Genomic DNA, 23,553 nt, shown 5'->3' on the forward strand with positions numbered 1-23,553 from the left:
ACTCCTACTACAGACGGCTCCACAGAAACTGCCGTCATTCAGTCTTCAGGGAAACTGAAGGGGCTAGGATTTCTAATCAACTCCGTGATTATAACAGAAAATAACAACAACAACAAAATGGGTGGATTCTGTGTAAGAGGACGGAAGGCCTGTATACATTCCTTCGCATCACACAGATCATTTAGATGGCACTTGTTTCAACAGCGTTACAACAATCACCTCGCGTGTCCCCTCGAGTTCTACGACAGCAGTGAACGTTTCCGTAGAAAGAAAAAAAAAATAAGTGAGCACAAACTCCAATCTTCAGATGTGTTCTGGGAGAAAGATAACACTCTCCAGTTATGCAAACTTAGTTCAGTCAGCCGAATAATTACATGATCTTACTTAGGCATAACTGGCTTCAGTTCTTCAAATCAACAAAGTCGTTCGACTCGTGTGTTTAACATGAACCATGTGTTTTAATACCTGAGACATTTCAGCAGAAATCTGTACTTTGAGTGGCGACTGATATGTCATTTAAGGCAAGTGAGGCTTACGCCTGCCAACGCTGCTGATTCACCTGGATTTAACAGTTACCTGGATACAGTCGCTGTGATCACCTAAAAAGAGTCACACGGACTGAACTGACTTTCTTGGACGCTTCCGCTACCCCAAAAACCTTCGTCTGCAGACAGACGGCTAAATTCAGATCTTATCAATGCCAGTCCCAGATTCGTATGTTTAAGTGAATAATATAGTTTGATTTTGATTTAATCAAAATGCCACGTCAAGTATGCGACGAAACGCGTCGTAGTCTCGGATATAACAGGAACAACGTCCACATTGCGACAACACTATACAATACCAACTTATGTTCTCTTTGTCATACAAGTCCACAATAATAACAGTCTTTGCAAAATCGCTTGGTTATATCTTTTCTCACTTGCAATAAAATGACAGAGGCTGGGATATTGAAATTTCTTCTATGCCTACAAGGCTACGTGAAAAGCTAGCCAAGGGCTAGCTGTGTAAAATAGCTAACTGCTAGGGGGAAATGATTACCCTGCTGGCTATATTAAACAAAAAACATAAACAATCAATCAGCGACCCATTAAGAACTCAATAACTTACGTTTGCGAATTGCAGTGTCGAATAAGTCCCGCTGTCAGTCAGTTCTCACTATCTACACAAAACAAGGGCTCTTCCAAAAATCCTTGGTTTCGCTCTCTGATGACGGCCATGTTAGAAATGCCGAAAAGGTGTGGCATTTCTGGGTGGGTATAATGAACCGGGGATATCATTGGCCACAATGCTTGAAAGGGGTTGGTCGTGGGTGGTGTACTCTCTCTTGATTGGCTATCATATTTAGAGGCGGTAATTCACCGTTTGCTGAAGACCACATTAGAAGTCTGCAGACTGCTGTCAGCTAACTTTATTGTGGGACAAATGTAGTGACTCGCCTTTCTTGGCACAGTTTCATATATCTGTGTGTGTGTACTGTCTGAAATGTCCTATAAACTGTTACTTCGTATAGAGTGGCATAGATTTACTTTCACACAGTTACAGTGTGTATTGCTACCTCATCTCCGTTACTACATCATACTCAGCTTGTAAAGTGTCTGTTAGGTTTTCACACACAGCAGTATTTCGATTCATCAGTCTTTATTAATGATGGAATAATTATGACTTCTGAAGTTAAGTTACATCACGGTTTATCTCTCAGACAGTCTCAAAACAGTTGTATCGGTTTCAGTTACATAAAAGTTCCAAAACACCACTTATTTGTTTAAATGTACAGTGATACAAAGCCTTATACATAATCAATTAGCGAGACCAGCGAATATCAACTTATCGAACAATTACAAACACTGAATTTTTTTGTTTGTTTTATCTTAAGTACATTTAAGGAACAGATAAATATAAAAACAAGTCACATAAGAATTCCCTTTCATTACACTGAATATTCCTTTCCTTACACATTCATCGCAGCAACATTCAAGCAAAATGTAAAACTTTTTTTAATTATTATTCCCTTTGGATAAAATATAACTTAAAATAGCAGTTGGTGAATCAAAAACACTGCTGATGAGACTTCCTTCGTATGTATGATTGATAGTCTTAGGTTAAGTGTTTCTATGCAGTAGCAGAATATAATAACGATTAGAATACTGAAATTTAGCCCTCCGACACTTGTATCACAGTCGCTTCCTTTAACAGCCGTATGCTTGGATTGTATTCTGCCTCACTTGTATGTCGCTTTAGACAAAGGCACGCGCCAAATGAATAAATTAAATGATTTGGTAAATAATTAGCCCTCAGTTCAAATCGTTAGCGCCGTGTGACTGGTTGTTCACAGCCAGGAGGATAAAAATAATGCAGGTCTGAAGTTCAGCCAGGGTTGTGGAAACCCGCGGAAAGGTCAGATGAAGTTGAAACAAGCATAGTAAAGGTATTTTTGTAGTTAAATAGGAGTCCCTGTCCGACTGGACACTGACGCTTTCATCATCTCCTCCATCATTATAGCAATGATGTGGCATAACTCCTTCGCCTGGGTTAGAAATAAATACATACACACACACACACACACACGTTTATTCAGAAGTGCACATAAACACATATATACGCAAAGAAACATATTTTATCAACAAGCTTCTTTTGTTACCTATTATACAAAACAATTAAATCATTTTAGCCAGTCGACTGTCCGGTGTCGAGTGAAAGCATATTCCTGCACCTGCACAGGCACTAATTCATCCCCAGCGGCGTTCCTACCTGTTTGAGAGTTATTACTGCAGTCTTCGGACGGGCAGCAAAACCGAAGGTGATCTCCATCCCAGGCAATTTCCCCTTTTTGGGACGGAGCGAACGCAGGGATATAATATCTTCCAAGCGGATTGACGCGGCGACAGCCTACGGCACAAACGAAGCATGTGTAGAGATTAGGAATAAATCTGAGCATGTACCGAGGTGAGGGAGCAATGAACATGTGAACATATGTTCAGATTATTAACAGGGTGAGCAGAGCTGCAGCAAATATTCTTCTGTGTGTGTGTGTGTGCGTCTGTCTGTCTGTCTGTTTGTCTGTCTGTCTGTTTGTCTGTCTGTATGCCTGTTTTTCACTGTCCCGAGACATTAGCCAGAGCTACAGACACAGCAGTGTCAGATAAATTATGTGTGGTTCAACCCCTAAAAATTTTCTACTCAAGGAAATGCTGTCAAGACCTCTGACATCCGAATGAGTATTTCACATTCTGTTAATTCTACTGTGGATAAATCCACTCTTCTCTCTCACAAAAAACCCCCCCAAAAACGTACACCCTTAAATGTGACTGTAATTCTGTCTGCTGTGATAGCACTCTGATAGCAGTGTGATTTGCAGTTTGTAAGTTTGTATTTGGGCAGGTCGGTAGTTGCTGTGTTCTGGAGCTAGTCATGCTGTGTGTAGGGGTAGAGCTGAGTCTGTTTTGGGATAAACTGTACCATTGTTTTGGGGTTGACAAAGTTGATGCCCTCAAAGTTGACCGAGACCAGGCAGGGAGACGGGCTAGCACGCACAGTGGACTTCTGCGCTAAGAACACTTTGGAGCCAAATAAAGGCTGAGAAAACATGATCTCTGGAAAGAAATGAACACGAGGCAAGATCAGAGAGGAGAGAAAGGAAGGACATAGTAAAGCGAGGAAGGAAGGAAGGAAGGAAGGAAGGAAGGAGGGAGCGACAAACATGCCTCCTTCTCCTCCTCCTCCTCCTCCTCCTCCTCGTACTAACAAACACAAGGGCCAAGGCGTTCAGTGACTTACTTTCACTTCCTATTATTATTATTATTATTATTATTATTATTATTATAGTAATTAGTATGCTAATGTGCCAGACACAAAATATATAAATGAATTGCTGTGACAACTAATTATAAAGTTAAATGAAAAGAACACTGATTCCACTGAGTAGAAGGAAGCGGCTTTAGAACAGGTCAGGCAGTGACAGGTGAATCTGTGTGTGTGTCTGGCACGTGACGCAGCGTACAGTGGGACACTGTGACATTTTCTGATGGGCCGTATTGATGTAACTCACGGAGGAAGCGTATTTTGGCATTGCGGGGTCTGAGCGGGGGCGATTCGATAAGCATGTGTTCAGTCGGGATGGGTTTATCCATCTGAGGTAAGTACTCCCTCAACTCCGCCCTGAGAGAGAGAGAGACAGAAAAACAGCAAAACAAAAAACCCTGTCACAAATGCCCAGACTCAGGTAGAGACAACTCTCGGGTGAAGACTCTTCAGAGCGAGTGTCACTCACGGTGTGGGCTGATGGGTGTGACCCAAGGCAAAGTGCTGAAGTGCGGCCAACTCTGCCATCTGCTGTTGACCAGAGGAACTGTCGCTGTGTTGGATGGGGAACTTTCCTTCTAAATAATCAGCCAAGACCTAGTTCAGAAAAAAAAAAGCACACATACACATGTAGTCACTGATCTCAAAAATACACACATGCACACACACACAAGCACAGGTACTGATCTGAAACACATGCATGCAGAAACATTTGCATGCACACACACAAACACACTTAGTCACTGATCTGTAAGCTCACACACACACACACACACACACACATTGTCACTGATCTGAAAACAGCACACATGTAAAGTTGACTGATACTTAACTGATACTCTTTAGCAAATTAATATACTTTAGTCTTTTCTGTGTCTGTCACAGGAGACGATCTGCCATTTGACTGAGAATGTGATTCTACCTGCTGATAGTGGAACTCAATGAAGAGTTCATTTTCAAACTGTGGAGAATATTGCCAGGTGATTCGAGAAAGGGAGAGAGAGATGGAGCCGTCATCAAGCAGGAAGTCCAACACATACTCGTCGGGATGAACCGGTCGTACTTCCTGACCTGAGAGGATACGGAGAGAAAATGGGAGGGGACTAAGCAGTGACAGGCATGTGTGAGACATCAGTCAGATGAAAGAGGGCCGAACGAACATGACGTCTTAAAAACCGACCCTGCATGTTTTACGGTCGGATTTGGCGCCTTGTCACACACGGCGACCAAAAAAAGACACACCGAACACAAGTAACAGGTTATGAAATTTTTGTGGAATTTGAGCCAAAGATGATCAAGGTCCTAAGAGTTCAGTAGCAGTTTCAGCGACATAACTACTGTATGTGCATATGTGTGTGTGTGTGTGTGTGTGTGTGTGTGTGTGTGTGCTGCCTACCACGCATGGCATGAAGGCAGTACTCTTTGACCTCAGCAGGGTTGACCACACCCATCTCTGAGCAAATGTCCGCCACCAGCTCTGTCGCCACCTGAACACACAAACACACAGTCCACTGAACACACCAAAAACCCGAAGCCTGAACACACAAACACACATTCAGCTTAAAACACAAACACACAGTCCACTGAACACATCAAAAACCCAAAGCCTGAACACACAAACACACATTTAACTGAATATACCCCAAACCCAAAGTTTGAACACGCAAACATACATTCAACTGAACACACCCCACCTGAACACACAACACACATTACATTCATCTGAACACACCCCACCTGAGCACATTAAACTGAATATAATCCACCTGAGCACCCAGACACACATTGAACTGAATGAACCCCAATTCCAAGGCCTTATAGTCATTTATGTGAAATCATACATTTCAGTTCGAGAAACAGACCGAGGTATAAGAAACTGAAGAGGACAGAGAGAGAGAGAGAGAGAGAGAGGGGGGGGGTGAGAGGGAGAGGGAGAGAGAAAGAGAGAGAGAGAGAGAGGGGGGGGGGGGGGGAGGAGAGAACAGTATGAGAGGGACAAGTAGGGGCAGTTTTACATACGGTGAAGTTTCGGATCTTGCAGGGCAGCTCTGTGCCACCGGGCAAAGTGATGCCAATATGACGAGAGCTCCTGCCAGCCTACGCAGCCCGAAGAATGTGCCCCAAACACACAGCAAGCGTTCCCAAGCGTTAAGGTAAGATAAAAAAAAACAACAACAAAAAAAACATTATTTATCCCAAAGACAATTGCTGTGCCAGAGTTGCTCAGGTAAATCATCTCTATAAGTATTACATGTGGATTAGACTGAACATTATTCAGTGGTTGTAAAGTTTGTGTCCACCAGTGTGAATGCACTTATGAGAGCATTAAAAAATAGTGGCTTCTCACAACCCAGATGTGTCAATGGTCTGCAGATATGTTCATTTCCTGCAGTTACCTACAACTCCATGAGATTTTACTCTGGCAAAAACATTCTGCTTTAGTTCAGCGGTGGAGATATAAAGTGAATATTCTCAATGGGCCCTTTGCATACATTATATTATTGTCCACAAGTTCAGTGAAATTCAGCTTGAATGTTCACATTCAAATGATGTTACTGACATAAAATTCGATTTCGTTTGTTTGAAGTTGTGGTGGGATTTGACGTTCTTTAAAACAGACTCACCAGAATGGCTTGCATCTCTGTTTGAGAGGGAATGTGTCTGCGACCACCAAAGCTCAGAGAGCGTCTGAGGTTCTGCTCACATATACGGGAGATTTCTGAGAGACAAAGAGACACAGTGTCACACACACGCACACACACACACACACACACATTTCATACACACTGTACCTAAACGCCACAGAATGACCCACATCACACACATGTACCACTTCACTAAAATTCATATACTCAACATATATGGGGCCCTTGTGAACATTTATCAAATGGAACTAGGCACCTTGTGGTGAATAGTAAATGTGTGTTGTTGTGTTTCCAGAGATCTGTTCTGAGTGACAGCAATCTGTGACAGTGATCTAGAGCAATCTGGTCTGACAGGGGAAAGTGATCTAGAATAACATGGTCTTACTGGTAGCACTGATCTAGAGTAATGTGTTCTGACTGGGAGGAGACATCTGGAGTAATCTGGTCCGAGTGGTAGCACTGATCTGGAGTAATGTGTTCTGACTGGGAGGAGACATCTAGAGTAATGTGTTCTGACTGGGAGGAGACATCTAGAGTAATCTGGTCCGAGTGGTAGCACTGATCTGGAGTAATGTGCTGTGACTGGAGAGAGTGATCTAGAATAATCTGGTCTGACTGGGAGCAGTTATCTGGGGTAATCTGGTCTGACTGGGAGCAGTGATGGGAATACCCTGCCAGGGGTTTCTAGAATCCTGGCTGCAGTCCTGCAGGTGACGGCGCACATAGGGTCTCAGGATATCGGAGCAGGGAAAGAATCCAGTCGCCAAGCTCAGCAAACGCCATCCACGGGTACAGTTCTCCCTGCAGGAGCAGAATACACAGAATACACCTTACAGAACACAGCATATACACACACACACACACATACACACACACATACATACCTGCGCACGCACGCACACACACACGCATACACACACGCACACACATATGTGCACACACGCACACACACACACACGTTTACATAAATACACACACACACACACACACACATACTCACCTGGAGGGGTGGCGGGTGATTTGTTTGATGACTTGGCAGTATATCTCGTCTCTTAGCAACTCCTTCTCTTTTCCAAGCTAATCAACCACAAATAAACCCATGAGTTAAAAGACACACACTCACACAAACACACACACACCGGCACTTCTGTATGATACCTGTTGATCTTCAGGATATTTTTCATGACATGAAGATGATTTTTTCTTCATGATTTGTAGAAAAACTGAAAACAAACACACAGACCTGCAGAATGAAGTTCAGATGCTGTTCCTCAGACTGACTCTTCTTCACAGGCATGTCCAACATAAACTGCATCACCTCTGCAAAGAACAAAAGAGAGAGAGAGACAGTGAACCAGTTTGTGTGTGAGTGTGTGTGTGTGTGTGTGTGTGTGTGTGTGTGAGTGTGTGAGTGTGGTGTGTGTGTGTGTGTGTGAGTGTGTGTGTGTGTGTGTGTGTGTGTGAGTATGTGTGTGTGGTGTGTGTGTGTGTGTGTGAGTATGTGTGTGTGTGTGTGTGTGTGTGTGAGTGTGTGTGTGTGTGTGAGTGTGTGTGTGTGTGTGTGTGTGTCTGAGTGTGTGTGTGTGGTGTGTGTGTGTGTGTGTGTGTGTGAGTGTGTGTGTGAGTGTGTGTGTGTGTGTGTGTGTGAGTATGTGTGTGTGTGTGTGTGAGTGTGGTGTGTGTGTGTGTGTGAGTGTGGTGTGTGTGTGTGTGTGTGTGTGTGTGTGTGTGTGTGTGTGTGAGTGTGTGTGTGTGTGTGTGTGAGTATGTGTGTGTGTGTGTGTGTGTGTGTGTGTGAGTGTGTGTGTGTGTGTGTGTGTGAGTATGTGTGTGTGTGTGTCTGAGTGAGTGTGGTGTGTGTGTGTGTGTGTGAGTATGTGTGTGTGTGTGTGTGTGTGTGTGTGTGAGTATGTGTGTGTATGTGTGTGTGTGTGTGTGTGTGTGTGTGTGAGTGTGTGTGTGTGTGTGTGTGTGTGTGTGTGAGTATGTGTGTGTGTGTGTGTTTACACTCACTCTTGAAACACTGCACGGCCAAATCATTCAGCTCAGGGTCTGAAAACATGATGAGAGACTCCTGAATGGGATCCTGAGAAAGAAAAAAAAAGTTAACCAGTAAAAACCAGTAAACCAGTCCCATCCCCTGACACCTTGTTTACACTCCTCTACCCCAACCTTGCTCTGGGGCGTAAAGAAACCTTACCTTAGTGAAGTCCATCATGCGGTTGATGAAATCTTTGTGACTTAGTTTTTCAGCACTTGGAGAGAAAAAGAAAAGAGAAAGAAAGAGGGTTAACATCAAACTGTCATTACTGTTCTCTGACCTTTTCTGTGTATGACCCTGTATGAAGCGTTCACAATCCACACAGAACCTGAACAGGAACATATTAGCAGGGTTTTTTTTTATTGTTTATGCAATTTACTAAAACAATGATAAGAATGATGAAAATCAACAGAAAAAAAAACAAAGGAAAAAAAAGGTATTTAAACCCTGAAATGACCTCTGACCTCTGACTTCTGCGCAGCTCTGAGAAATTTGACTACAACAGTAAATTGTTTGCGTTAAGCTGAGTGAGAGGAACACGCGGCTCATGTGTTAAGAAGAGTGCGACAGTCTGTTTTCCACACAGAGAAGCAGTCTCTACCTGCCCATGGCCTCTCTGAAGTACTTCCTGGCGAACTCCGTCATGGGATACAGGCCTGATTCTGACCCCTGAACGGAGCCCTGTGTGGACCTCGTCTCCACACTGGCTCTTGAGGGACCGCCTCTCGTACTGGCCCTGCTGGGCTGGGCAACGGGGGGGCCAGAGGAGGCCCTGGGCGCGCGCACGCTTTTCCGCCGCTCATCCTGCCGCTCCAGCAGGGCGCCGTGATAATCAGGGGCGGCACAGGGCTGGGTGGAGTCCAGGGGGAAGAGACCACAGCGCCCCCCTGTGGAACCGGAGCCCCAACCTGGCAAGACAGAGATACACATCTTCAACATTACGCGTGACATTACATGCAAACGATACACGTTACACACACAGAGTACAGACAAACATTACACACACAGAGTACAGACAAACATTACACACTGACATTACACACACAAAGAGTACAGCCAAACATTACACACTGACATTACACACACAAAGAGTACAGCCAAACATTACACACTGACATTACACACAGAGTACAGACAAACATTACACACTGACATTACACACACAAAGAGTACAGACAAACATTACACACTGACGTTACACACACTAAGAGTACAGACGGTCATTGCAAGTATTATAAATATTACGCACAAAAATTACACACAATGTACAGACAATGTAAAGAAAGAAAAAGCACTTTCAGAAAATCGTGATATCACAGATTTCATGGGTCTAAAGACATGTATAATATCTGGGAAGAAAAAAAAAACAAAACAATGAGTGAGGGCCAGTGAGGAGTCCAGTGAGAAAGCAGAGTGACAGCTCCACTGGCCAATAGGACGACTGTAAGGAGTTCCTCACCGTTCTGCAGGCCGTCCATGGGGAGGAGTTTGATGACGTCACCCCGGTGGAAGCTGAGCAGGCTTTTGTCATCTGTCAGAAAGGTCTTCAGTGCAATCACATATCCAGAGTCCTGCAGAAAAAAAAAAAAAAAACCCCGTAATGATCTGTTTCAACCAAAGAACCTCATAACCGGCAGCATCTTTAACTGTAACCTGTCCGTCATCAGCTGAACCTGAACGAATCAGCATCAGATGGTTTGCACGGTGACTGTGTCTTAGAACAGGGCTCATTTCAAATGGATCCAAAACAAAATGAAACGGAGTTATCAGAGTGGGAGAGAACCGCCAGAAGAGGAAACACTGAGCTCTTGACATTGCAATGCAGTATCATTAACTTGAATTTAAGTGAGATTAGAAATGAGAAGTTACAGGGGATAAAACCGAGAGGTTGAACTCTGATCCACAGCACAGAACTGCTGACCGTGGCTATGACTGAGCTCTGTGGTGGTTTGTCGGTGACACAGGTGGTGTGCAGACGGGGGTGTGTGGGGGCGGGGGTGTGTGGGGGCGGGGGGGGGCTTGTGTACCTTGGTCAGTTCTTTGAGAAACAGCTGGATTAGAGCGGCAATCTGAGGGGCTCGGGGGGAATGGATTTCTAACTGTTCATTCTTCAGAGTGATTATGACTGTCCCGGCACCCTGCAGATCCACAGATAACAGCTCAGCATAGCTAGAGAGAGAGAGAGAGACAGAGAGAGAGAGAGGAAGATCAACAATATTAATTCAGCTATGTTATTATTACATATATACGCAAAAAATGCATAAACTTAAGGCGACTCTTTCAGAGGCACTGATTTTACTGTGGCTCTGACATTTTCTAAGCAAAAACACCAGAATATCTGTGAGGAAAAACAGAGATAAACACACACACACACACAGATAGTATCATGTTTGCATATTTGTCTGCTCTGACAGTAAGAGTGAATCTAAAGACATAACGCCTGTGCTAAACAGACACAGCAGCCCTCTAAAAGGTCTGTAAAAACACACAACAAACCCAAAGAAAACACACAACAAACCCAAAGAAATCAGAATAACCAGAAAATTCTGAATATGCCAGTTACATCAAGAAACACAAAATAAGCTGCTATAGTACACTTCACAGGGGAAAAAAATATTACTTTATTTATTTAAAACAACAAAATCTCTCCCATCGTCCTTCAGAATTTTCTCGTCTTGTTTAGGTTTATGGTGCGTAATATTTTCTCTGTAACGACATAAACATTTCTGAGTAATAACATGACATTTTTCCTCTGTCTCTTTGTGCTGATGGTACCTGTAGCTGCAGAGAAGTTTGAGGTGTTTGGGGTTGATGCCTGATGCCATGGCAACCCTCAGCAGCCTGATCCCACGATGAGATACACCGAGAATCTGAGCGTCTCCTATGGACCCGCCCTGAAACAACACCCATGGGTTTATGTGAGTGTGTGTGTGAGAGTGTGTGTGTTTGTGTGCGTGTGTATATGTGAGAGACCAAAATGTCAACATGCCCATGGAAGTAAAGGAAATGTCTACAGAATATTTAGAGAAGAGAAAGAGAGAGAGAGATGGCATGAGACAAAATGGGAAAGAGAGAGAGAGAGAGAGAAGGAGATAGAGAGAGAGAAAGAGAGGGAAGACACGGCATCTGCTTCACCTTAATGGGGAAGAGACGTGTGAAGTAGTTTGCCCAGTTGTCTCTCGCAGCTATAACAACTCTCTTCTTCATAGCATCATCCTGCACTGAGCTGATACTGGTGCCAATGTGGAAGCTCGCTATTGGACGAAAACAGAGCACACAAATGATACCATCTCAATACAATACAATCTCATTACATGACTCACAAAAGTCCTGAATGCACACGTATCCATAACAACATTTCCATTCTATTCTATTCTGTTCTATTCTATTCTATTCTATATTGTCCTGTTCTGTTCTGTTCTGTTCTATTCTACTCTATTTTATTATATCTGTTATAATCTATACTGTTCTGTTCTATTCTGTTCTATCTGTTATATTCTGTATTGTTCTATTCTATTCTATTCTATTCTATTCTATTCTATCTGTTATATTCTATACTGTTCTGTTCTATTCTATTCTATCTGTTATATTCTATACTGTTCTGTTCTGTTCTATTCTATTCTATTCTACTCTATCTGTTATATTCTATACTGTTCTGTTCTATTCTATTCTATCTGTTATATTCTATACTGTTCTGTTCTATTCTATCCTATTCTATCTGTTATATTCTATACTGTTCTGTTCTATTCTATCCTATTCTATCTGTTATATTCTATACTGTTCGGTTCTGTTCTGTTCTTTCTATTCTATTGTTTCCCCGCTCTGTCAGCGGTGCTATCGTTCATATGGATCTCCTCAGTCTTGTCCTCCTGTGGAGTTCTGAAGGAGTTTCCTGTTTACCCAGCAGGTCTTTCATCTTGCGGCGTTCCTCCCGTGTTATACGCACGCAGGTGTCAGAGAAGGTGTCTCTCATAATCTGAACAAAAACAGGAGACATTATTAATGTGCACTCTTTCATCAAGTGAACGACTAAAAATTTCTATGTTACATTTTAAACTTCATATTACATTTTCTTTAAATTTATAAAATCTAACCCCTACTTCAACCTCAGGCAAAAAAGCAACATAAACTAATAAGTAAGCAAGTAAGTACATAAATAAATAATTTAAAACAGAAAGCTCACGTCAGTTAATATCAGGCTCAGTTACATCTACGCTAATGTGATTACTCCCTGTTTTTAACCGATTTAAGGGAGTACTGAATTTGACCTAAGGGGAGATTTGTGAATGAATAACGTTGCCGTGGAGATGACTGACCTGTTCACACAGCAGGTTAAGGATGTATGGATGGGTGAATTTCTCTCTGGGGTAGAATATCTACAGAAAGAGAGAGGGGGTTCAGCGGCAGATGAAAAACAGTTCAAACTGCACTGACCACAACTGGTCAAAAGAGGGCACCGTTTTCATAAGCCCTCACGCTTGCATTAACTCTGATTCCATACACAACTGAAAAGTGCTTATGCAGATCATATTGAGCACTCATCTCTCAGTCATGTCACACTGACAAACATGCAGTGGGACTGTGTTAGCAGCAGCTCTTAAACTCTGTTTCATCTTTGGATTTTTTTTAAGTAAGACCTCTCTGGAAAATCAGCTGACCTCTTTGCGTAAAAAGAGCTTTCCAGGCATGGTGGAGTAAGAGAAATAAACGCTAGCGGAGAACTTATGCATCTGAGATCGAACTGTATCGTCATCCGAAAGTCGTCGCTGATCTACGGAGGGAGAGAGAGAGAGAGAGAGAGAGAGAGAGGTCAAGGGCGGGGCCCAGGGTTAATGAGAGTTTATAGGATTATACAGCGATACCATAAAATCAGACAACTGTTATTGAGGATGAAGAACAAGAGAACAGGTCGTTCTGTCCTCCAGCATTCAGTGCGTGACGTATTCGCCCCAGAGATTCCGTCTCCGTTTTTCAAATTCGCATTCACGTTTGTCCTCAACCTAAACACCCCCCACTTCTGGACGTTGCAGAGATCACTCACAGAGCTGCGGGGCGGGCATTAAGGGTGGGTCCGGGATGGCGGGAGGCGAGTCTGGGACTGAGGAGGTGGGGGAGGTGGGGGCAGGTTCGAGAGGAGGTGGCGGTGGAAGCAGAAGCGGTGAGGGGGTCTTTCTGGAGCGCTGAGAGCCAAAAAGATCAGCGAGGGACTGCTGTTTCTGCCTCATGCTGTTGGAGATGGAGCGAGGCCCGGGAGGCGTCCGCTCCCTCTCGGGGTGGGTGGAAGGAGGTGACCACCGTCTCTATAGCAATGAGAAACAATAACAAAGGAAACAATATCGTAATAAAACGATAAAAAAAATTCCAATGGCAGTTCGACATCAGTCTTATGACGTCAGTTGCCAGGAAAACAATGAACCAAGTGCAAAAAAACCCCCAAAAAAACAACTTTTTAAAATAACGAACAGGAAATTTTAAAAAATATTACTGCGCATTTCTTTTAAAAAATGTATTGTACTGTACATAAACCCTTAGCATATGTGCAAACACAAAAGAAAACCTTTCTGTGATTGTATAGACAGTTCTTTATAACCTTTTGATCCACGCCAAGACACCAAGGAGAGAAAAACAGAGATATGAGGTTGTGCAATCGTCCATCAGATATTGGCAATGATTAAGCTCTGATATCTATAGAGAGATAGCATTCTGGACTGGGTGGAAAATAGAAGAGGACTCTTTTCCATTACCTCCTGATGAGGGACAGGGCCGTTGTTTCTGAGAATGGCCAGAGCCTCTTCTTTAGGGTCAGATTTCTTCACAAAAGCTATGGTAGGAACCCTAGAACATCCAGTTCAGTCCAGTTAAATTCAGATCAATTCAATCCATTTCAGTTCAGTTCAGTTCGATTCCATATGATTTCATTTCATTCAATTCTGTCTCAAAAGAAGATTAACTGTAGGTCATTTAGATCACTTAAAGTGTTAATAGTTCTCAGTCATATTTGATTACTACACACAGTCACATAAAATCATTCAAAAGGCACAATCATATCCTCATATACTATTCCACTTAAACTGGGATTACGCCACTGGGATTGACCCACTTCACTGGCTCAAATTCCTTAGGTTCTGGAGGAGGGCGGCTCTGGTACTGCTTGATGATCTCCCGGATGTTGCTGGTGGGTTCTGGTTTGGGGGCAGCGGGTTTGGGAGGTACCCTGGGTGTGGGTGGTTCTACCCTCTCAGGGCGGGATTCTGGTGCCGGTGAGACTGGCGCTTTTGAAAAGTGGTGAGAATTTCAATAAATGTTCTGTGGACTTTTCATCTCCTCAGAGTTAAACTTAAACAGTCAGGTTGCTCTGAGTTGAGTAGGATTAGGTCTTTGAGCAGACCAGACTAGCTTTAGGCTGCGACACCAGCCTAAATATCAATAACATGAACACTAACACTAACATGAAGCTTCTTAATCCAAAATTACTTTCATGGAACTAAATTAACCACAGGCAATTAGCTACCTAGCAGTGTCTCTGTAAAACAGTTAAAGAGTTAAAGGTTCTCCAACCTTCTGCCATCACAGGAGGGGGAGACCTGGGCAGATCAGGTGGGACGCTGTAGATCAGGGGTTTCGCTGCTTTAGGGGTGACTTGTTTTGGACGGGACTGTGATAAACCTGTCAAACAGGTTACAAAGTCAACTTCCGTTCGAGGTTCAAAGGTCAAGTTGAAGACGAGCAAACGGATGCGTCGCTCGAGAAAAATGAGGTTCACACTTTGTTTAAACTTGTTTACAATAAACGTTTATGACTTGTCTGTGTCTTGTTCATCTTACCCATCTGCTGGAAAAACTGTCTCTTCTCTTGGAAGGTCTCTGGCTGCTCTGTTGTGGTATTATCCAAACTCTGGTCCAGCTGTCGGTATTGAACATACGTCCAGATGAAATATTAGACGAACAACGCTAAACACAGATATATACAGACACACCACATACACACACATACACACACACACGCACGCACACACGCACACTCACACCATACCTCAGGCGTTTGGAGCAGTGTTGGACGTGGTGGTGTTTGGACAGTTGGAGTAGACAGCACTGGAGTGGTGTCACGTTGGGTTTGTGGTTGGGGTCTGGTGAATGCAGGAGCAGGAGCAGGAGCAGGAGCAGGGGCAGGAGCAGGAACAGGAGCAAGAGCAGGAACAAGAGCAGGAGCAGGCTGCCGCTGCTGTTTCTGAAGTTGCTCCTGTGAGAGCGTCATGGCCTGGAGTGTCATCTGCTGAGCCTACAGACACAGAGCAATAAGTCCAGACGTGTGAGGACAAACACCACTGACCCTGACTAAAACACCTCTGACCCTGACACAAACACCTCTGACCCCGAATAAAACACCACTGACCCTGACTAAAACACCACTGAACCTGACTAAAACACCTCTGACCCTGACTAAAACACCTCTGACCCTGACTAAACACTGCTAACCCTGACTAAAACACCACTGAACCTGACTAAAACACCTCTGACCCTGACTAAACACTGCTAACCCTGACTAAAACACCACTGGCCCTGACTAAAACACCTCTGACCCTAACTAAACACCTCTGACCCTGACTAAACACCACTGACCCTAACTAAAACACCACTGACCCTAACTAAACACCTCTGACCCTGACTAAACACCTCTGACCCTGACTAAACACCTCTGATCCTAACTAAACGCCTCTGATCCTGACTAAACACTAAGAGTCCTCAGTATCATGATTAGAATAGTGGTCCCTTATGTGGAAGAACAAACTCAAGACCCTGGTTTAACACGTCCTTTAACAAGTTTAACCCCTTCTTTGACTTTCTGTAATATGTATGGTTTTATTTATAAGCTCAGAACCAATACATACTGTCTGGGCCTTTGTACTTTGAGTTAAAAAAAAAAGTATGATCTGCATTGCACTCTAATACCCATTTGGCGATTCTACAAATATGTTAATGTGGTATGTATGGGCTAAGCGTGTTTGGGGTGTGTGCCTTACCATGAGCAGGGCTTGCTGTTTGATGAAAGCTTGCTCTGTGGCCTCTATGGTCTCCGGAGAGATGACTGATGAGGAAGTGGACACAGAGGGCTGGCGTCTCGGAAAGCGAGACGTTTCGGCGGTTGGCATGGCAGCTGGCATCATCATGGCTGCGTGAGAAAAAAGGGCAGACAAAGAGAATGTAAGAGGAATGGAGAGAAGGAGGAAACAAAACAGAAAAGGAGGAGAAAGAAGAGAAGAGAGGGGAGAGGAGAGGAGAGGAGAGGAGAGGAGAGGAGAGGAAAGGAAAGGAAAGGAAAGGAAAGGAGAGAGGAGAGGAGAGGAGAGGAGAGGAGAGGAGAGGAGAGGAGAGAGGAGAGGAGAGGAGAGGAGAGGAGAGGAGAGGAGAGGAGAGGACAGAGGAGAGGAGAGAAGAGAGGAGAGGAGAGAAGAGAGGAGAGGAGAGGAGAGGAGAGGACAGAGGAGAGGAAAGGAGAGGAGAGGGATTACCTGGCATTGGCTGCATCATTGGCATTGGGGCAGCAGCTGGCATCATATTTGGCATCATCTGGGGCATGGTAGGGCTCATTGGCATACCTCCTCATCAAACACACAGAAACTTTTACTCAATTTAAATACACTTTAATATACACATATATTCCCGTAACTCTGGACTTACTGATTTTACTTCCTCCAAGCCTGCACAGTGGACCCCAGTTTGTGAACACGTGAATGAATGAAAGACCAGTGTTCTCACACTGGTTCTTTTCCTTGAGTTCTATGCTTTGTTACATTGTTACTGCTGTTCTAACTGCAGGTGGATGTGTTAAATCACACCCAATAAACATCACTTGACTGAGGGCCTTATCTAGACTGTTATCATAATATCGTCACTTCTCCTGGCAAGTCATATGTGTGACTGAGGTCAAGGTAACAAAGACCAGAGAGCATTGAGGAATACTAGGAAAGTATCTTGACAGATATGAACTGATCCCAGGTCAGCTGTACATTAGTGTCTTCCAAAGGGATGTTTCAGGGGAAAACTGAGACCTCTCACCCATAGTGTATCCTGGCATCGTCATGGGCATCCCTGCAACACAGAGCAGTAACGCTCAACTCTCATTGGTTACACTGATGTACATCTTTGCACATACTGTTGACTGACAGATAACCAGCCCAATCGTAAAGCTGGGTTTGACTGGCAGGTGATGTACCTGTTCCAGCGTACATTCCGCCTCCTCCCCTCATTCTGCGATTGAGCGCTGACATTCGATCAAAGTCCTGTAATCGCAGTGACAGACAACCAGCTCAACCAGTAAGCTGAACCGTCCATGCAAATGGATGTGTATCTACGTACGGCGTTTTAAATACAGCATACATTCAAATACATTCAAATACTTTTAAAACAGTGTGGACCAAAATTCATTTCCTGATATAGATTACACAGATTAGAAATACATTGTTGTTTTGGGAAAGCACTGACCGGGAGGCCCTGGTCCAGCACGGGGTCAAAGATGTCATCGACATATGCGTCCATCTGCCGACTCTGTGACCCTGAGGTAAGGAGAGAGGAGCACATTCAGTTTTGGTGCGAACAGCGGAAGACACGCCAGTTAACAGCCTTCCAAATCTAAAGGGCTGAGAAACTGCGTGATCTTTCACCCGACCAAGTAAAGGAGACCAGACTTGTAGATTTTCACCGAAGCATCGGGAACTGCGAAATTACTGATTCACCACTTATCAGCTCTATTAAATGTAAAAATGTAAAATGTAAATGTAAATATTAGGGCGTCATCCTGTTGATGGATAGGGATGGGGGCTCTACTTGAGGATGTAGGTAAACACAGGTGTGAATGTAGAGCATGTACGCATGTGGAGAACTTACACACACCTAAACATAATTCCCATAAAAAGAGAGAGTAAGTGTAACTGTGCTATACCAGAGAGAGAGAGAGAGAGTAATGTGTGGAGTAAGTATATGTGTGTGTTACTAACTCACAGACGTGTTAAGTGAGGTGTTAAGTAAATGTACAGAACGCCCTTGCTCCTCAGACAGGCAGAGAGCAGAGGGTGAGAGTGTGTGGTACTAACTCTGAGAGGGGGAGTAAGAGTAATTGTTCCAAGGCGCGGTCTCAGACATGGGCAGTCCTGGAGCCTGCATGGATGGGGCGGGAGGGATGAAATCGTCCAAATCGGTGGTCACCATACTGGCGTTCAGAAAACAGGACGGGATTCCGTTAACAACACAGGGAGACCTCATGGAAAATACGCTACGTAACGTTAATGCTGAGGTGAATCATCTGTTAAATATTAACGATGGTTGATGAGAGACTGTCAATGATTTAAAAACTGGTCTCTTCTTCAGGGTGGCGACCAGCTGAAGGTGTGTTTCCTCTGAGGTTAGAGTTACACAGAATCTACCTGTCTCCATAGGCGCTGAACAGGTAATCCGGCTGGGCGGGGGGGTGACCCAGTGGGACATCAGCCTCCACTCCAGCCAGCAGGTCCATGACATAATCAGAACCAGGAAGATCTGTCCATCCTTCCCCCGCCAACAGGGACACTGACCAGCCTCTGGGACTGTCGTGTAGACCCCTATTCACACCACACACACACACACACACACACACACACACATACACGCGCACACACACACACACACACACACACACACACACACGCACAATTTACACACATGCCCTTTAGACCCAGTCATGGCACGGAACGTGAGTCATAGTAGACAATATAACCAAGTGTGTGTGCAAAACTGTTAAAGAGCTCAAACTCACCCCTTACTTAACATCCTGCTATATTATAGACACTCCACTTCAATGAGTCTTTACCTATAATTCCCCTGAACCCACCTCTTTCTTAATGAGTCTTTACCTATAATTTACCTGAGCCCGTCTCTGTCTCAATGAGTCTTTACCTATAATTTACCTGAACCCATCTCTGTCCCAATGAGTCTTTACCTATAATTTACTTGAACCCATCTCTGTCTCAATGAGTCTTTACCTATAATTTACCTGAACCCATCTCTGTCTCAATGAGTCTTTACCTATAATTTACCTGAACCCATCTCTGTCTCCCTTTCTGTTTGGTATTTAGAACATGCCAGCCTTAATGCAGAACACGACCTGATGCAGCCCCAGAGACAACGTAAAGGTAACACAGTTTTATTTTCCTTACCTGAAACTGAGAAACCAACCGGCCAGCTCTTCACCTGTGGTCCAGGACTCCACCTCGGCAGTCATCCTCTCATCTGGAAGTGTTTAACACACAAACAGATGCCTCAGCCAGTGGACGTCCAGCTTTGACAACGTCAAAAACTGTGTCTTAAAGACGATTTCACTTCTAAGATAACTTCTAAATCACAGCCTCTCTGCTACTGACATGACTGTGCAATGAACTTAAACAGAGATAATGAAATACTTTAGAACCCAATCAAGCACCTCTACACTCAAACAAACATCTCAACACTGATAAACCTGAACACTCAAACACACACACCTCAACACTCAAACACACATCTCAACACGCAAATACCTCAACACTCAAACACACACCTCAACAATCAAATACCCCAACGCCCAAACACACACCTCAACACTCAAATACCTCAACGCCCAAACACACACCTCAACACTCAGATACCTCAACTCTCAAACACACACCTCAACATTCAAATACCTCAACACTCAAATACACACCTGAACACTCAAATACCTCAACACTAAAATACCTCAACACTCACACACCTCAACACTAAAATATCTAAACACTCAAACACACACATCTCAACCCTCAAACGCACATCTCAACACTCAAATACCTCAACACTCAAACACACACCTCAACACTCAAACACACACCTCAACAATCAAATACCTCAACACTCAAACACACACCTCAACAATCAAATACCTCAACGCCCAAACACACACCTCAACACTCAAATACCTCAACGCCCAAACACACACCTCAACACTCAGATACCTCAACTCTCAAACACACACCTCAACATTCAAATACCTCAACACTCAAACACACACCTGAACACTCAAATACCTCAACACTCACACACCTCAACACTAAAATATCTAAACACTCAAACACACACATCTCAACACTCAAACGCACATCTCAACACTCAAATACCTCAACGCTCAAACACACACCTCAACACTCAAATACCTCAATCGTAAAAAACAACAATAACAACAACAAAAACAACAAAAAACAAACAGAAACAGACCCCTAATGAAACACCTCAGCACTCTCACCATTAAAGGTGTTAACATCCACCACCATCTTTCCTTTCCTCTGATTGGCTGTCCACTCCAGCTGGGTGGGTGGGTGCAGTCGTCTGGTGAAGGAGGGGTGCTGGAGTGCAGTAAGCAGTTTGTGCTGGCAGAGGGAACGATACTCCCCAGGGCCTCGATCTGACACATACCTGACCAATCACAAATCACGACTCAGGTCACATGACAGGAGACACAGCCAGGGCTTCACAGACACAAGGATATTTCAGCTGCGCCAGAAAGTGACTGTTTATGTTTTCATGTATCTCATCTTCTTGAAATTCTGTCTTTTGTGTCGCTCTACGGATGCTTTGCAAACACGCATCTCCTTCGATTTACATTTAGGGGATCAACACATAATTTTATATCTAATTTCATTCTAAACACTATAACCATACATTGAAGGGTCACAGTCACAAAGTGTTTCCTGTTTGTCACATTATGTCTTTTACATTGATTGGTACGATACAAATAATATGGCCGAGATGAATGTACTCTTGTGAGTGAGTATCATGTCTATGTAACCCATGTTTGTGAGTATCATGTCTATGTAACCCATGAAACCTGACCAGCGAGCATGAAGCACCTCCTACACCGTTTGGACAGAGCATTAATACCAGACAATAATAAAACCTGCCTCTCAGATATGTGAATGATCAGCGCTGTCCTGGCATTTTCACGCGACTCCTTTCCCTCTGACCTACGTATTGTTACCAGCAGGACTAAAACGTGATAGAGCAGTACCTCACACCAACCCCATATGAATGAAAGCTTTACAGAGACTGTCATCGTTTCTCAGATCATTTGAATGGTGACTTAGACCTTGCTCTGATTAGGATGTGTGCTGTGAGAGGTTGATTTAGGGAAGGGGAGGTTGGAGGGGGGGTGAGGCCTACTTGAGGAGAGGTTTGTCCAGGTCGGGGGACGGCGTGAAGGAGCTCAGACAGCAGGCAAGGAGAAGCCACCCCCGCAGAGCCCCCTCCTCACTGTCGCGACTCCACGTGTGGAACACCAGCTGGGCCAAAATCTCGTCGCGCAGGGAAGGCCGAGAGAACGCTTTCTCCACGATGTAGTTCCCCAGCATCTGCTCCTGCCAGGCCGTCAGCTCCGTGTCCTCACAGAAACGCAGGATCTGGAGCACAGAGAAGGCGGGGGGGGGGGGGGGGGGGGGTGTTAAACATAGAGGGTGAATTTTTTGAGTTTATGGACGTTTTTGGTTTTTAGTTTATGGACGTTTTTGGTTCTCTTAGAATTCACTCTTCACTGTGTCTGTGTTGTGAAAATACTGCATTATTTAGTACTTTTCCTGAGAAGGTGAGCACCAGTGAACGCAGAAGGCATAGAAAGGGGTCAGCGAGAGGGAAGGTATTTCTTTAAAGCGAGAGAACATTTCTTATTAAGAGAAGGTATTTCTTTAAAGTGAGAGAACATTTCTTATTAAGAGAAGGTATTTCTTTAAAGTGAGAGAACATTTCTTATTAAGAGAAGGTATTTCTTTAAAGTGAGAGAACATTTCTTATTAAGAGAAGGTATTTCTTTAAAGTGAGAGAACATTTCTTATTAAGAGAAGGTGTTTCTTTAAAGTAAGAGAACATTTCTTATTAAGAGAAGGTGTTTCTTTAAAGTGAGAGAACATTTCTTATTAAGAGAAGGTGTTTCTTTAAAGTGAGAGAACATTTCTTATTAAGAGAAGGTGTTTCTTTAAAGTGAGAGAACATTTCTTATTAAGAGTGACGTGCTATTCCTTGTGCTCTAGAGTAAAAGAGGTCAGTTGATTTCTAGAATAAAAGAAGTTGAATTCTAGAATTTAAAAAAAACAGTTGAGATCAAGAATAGAGGAGGTCAAATGAGCTCGAGAATAAAAGGAGTCAATTGAGATCTATAATGGAAGAATTCAGCTGAGTTTGAGAATAAAAGGAGTCAATTGAGATCTATAACGGAAGAATTCAGCTGAGTTTGAGAATAAAAGGAGTCAATTGAGATCTATAACGGAAGAATTCAGCTGAGTTTGAGAATAAAAGGAGTCAATTGAGATCTATAACGGAAGAATTCAGCTGAGTTTGAGAATAAAAGGAGTCAATTGAGATCTATAACGGAAGAATTCAGCTGAGTTTGAGAATAAAAGGAGTCAATTGAGATCTATAACGGAAGAATTCAGCTGAGTTTGAGAATAAAAGAAGTCAGTTGAGATCTATAACGGAAGAATTCAGCTGAGTTTGAGAATAAAAGGAGTCAATTGAGATCTATAATGGAAGAATTCAGCTGAGTTTGCAGAATAAAAGGAGTTAGTTGCACACAGCTTATCAATGATTCACTTTCCTTCCTCAATGTTATGCAAAGCTGCCTGACTGCAATATTTCAGAGACTGCTGTATGTGTGTGTGTGTGTGTGCATGCATGCATGTGTGTGTGTGTGCGCGCATGCCTGTGTGTGTGTTTAGACACAACTCCACTGACCAGTTTGTATATCTCCAGTGCTGTGCGAACATCCTCTGGGTCCAGAGAGGTGAGCGGCCTCTGAAGAGAATAGCCTTCAGGCTGGTCCCACCCATCCTACAGAGAGGACAAACACAGATAAAACACACCACTCCCAGCCAATAACCACACACACACACACACACATGCACACACACACGCACACACGCACGCATACGCACACTACCCCTAACAAATTACCATATACACACAATAAATACCAAACCCATGCACACGCCCAACACATAAATTAATAAATTAAATCAATAAATTAAAATACATTTTTTGAAAC

The 23,553-nt window shown here is 43.6% G+C and overlaps 1 protein-coding gene across 1 annotated transcript in view; it reads right to left on the bottom strand.

The window, feature by feature from the left end:
- Positions 1–2,397: 2,397 nt before the first annotated feature.
- myo15b (myosin XVB) overlaps positions 2,398–23,553 on the bottom strand; it is a 21,739-nt gene continuing 583 nt past the window's right edge. Inside the window, exons 4-43 of the mRNA XM_030775152.1 lie at positions 23,244–23,339; positions 21,684–21,919; positions 20,770–20,939; positions 19,676–19,748; positions 18,908–19,081; positions 18,597–18,693; positions 17,970–18,041; positions 17,701–17,767; positions 17,544–17,576; positions 16,997–17,083; positions 16,635–16,656; positions 16,508–16,604; positions 15,520–15,765; positions 15,312–15,390; positions 15,046–15,153; positions 14,588–14,759; positions 14,232–14,322; positions 13,529–13,787; positions 13,146–13,258; positions 12,804–12,863; positions 12,388–12,463; positions 11,623–11,741; positions 11,263–11,381; positions 10,515–10,656; positions 9,947–10,058; positions 9,089–9,395; positions 8,647–8,701; positions 8,460–8,532; positions 7,690–7,766; positions 7,447–7,523; positions 7,117–7,247; positions 6,426–6,520; positions 5,821–5,898; positions 5,198–5,288; positions 4,724–4,872; positions 4,271–4,398; positions 4,049–4,158; positions 3,460–3,593; positions 2,752–2,889; positions 2,398–2,527 (exon numbers count right to left, since the gene is read on the bottom strand). Coding sequence (XP_030631012.1) covers positions 2,441–2,527; positions 2,752–2,889; positions 3,460–3,593; positions 4,049–4,158; positions 4,271–4,398; positions 4,724–4,872; positions 5,198–5,288; positions 5,821–5,898; positions 6,426–6,520; positions 7,117–7,247; positions 7,447–7,523; positions 7,690–7,766; positions 8,460–8,532; positions 8,647–8,701; positions 9,089–9,395; positions 9,947–10,058; positions 10,515–10,656; positions 11,263–11,381; positions 11,623–11,741; positions 12,388–12,463; positions 12,804–12,863; positions 13,146–13,258; positions 13,529–13,787; positions 14,232–14,322; positions 14,588–14,759; positions 15,046–15,153; positions 15,312–15,390; positions 15,520–15,765; positions 16,508–16,604; positions 16,635–16,656; positions 16,997–17,083; positions 17,544–17,576; positions 17,701–17,767; positions 17,970–18,041; positions 18,597–18,693; positions 18,908–19,081; positions 19,676–19,748; positions 20,770–20,939; positions 21,684–21,919; positions 23,244–23,339 — 4,650 coding nt within the window. The 3' untranslated portion in view covers positions 2,398–2,440. The remainder of the gene's footprint in view (positions 2,528–2,751; positions 2,890–3,459; positions 3,594–4,048; positions 4,159–4,270; positions 4,399–4,723; positions 4,873–5,197; positions 5,289–5,820; positions 5,899–6,425; positions 6,521–7,116; positions 7,248–7,446; positions 7,524–7,689; positions 7,767–8,459; positions 8,533–8,646; positions 8,702–9,088; positions 9,396–9,946; positions 10,059–10,514; positions 10,657–11,262; positions 11,382–11,622; positions 11,742–12,387; positions 12,464–12,803; positions 12,864–13,145; positions 13,259–13,528; positions 13,788–14,231; positions 14,323–14,587; positions 14,760–15,045; positions 15,154–15,311; positions 15,391–15,519; positions 15,766–16,507; positions 16,605–16,634; positions 16,657–16,996; positions 17,084–17,543; positions 17,577–17,700; positions 17,768–17,969; positions 18,042–18,596; positions 18,694–18,907; positions 19,082–19,675; positions 19,749–20,769; positions 20,940–21,683; positions 21,920–23,243; positions 23,340–23,553) is intronic.

The sequence above is a fragment of the Chanos chanos genome, chromosome 5 (genome assembly GCF_902362185.1).
Source record: "Chanos chanos chromosome 5, fChaCha1.1, whole genome shotgun sequence".
Lineage (NCBI taxonomy): Eukaryota > Metazoa > Chordata > Actinopteri > Gonorynchiformes > Chanidae > Chanos > Chanos chanos.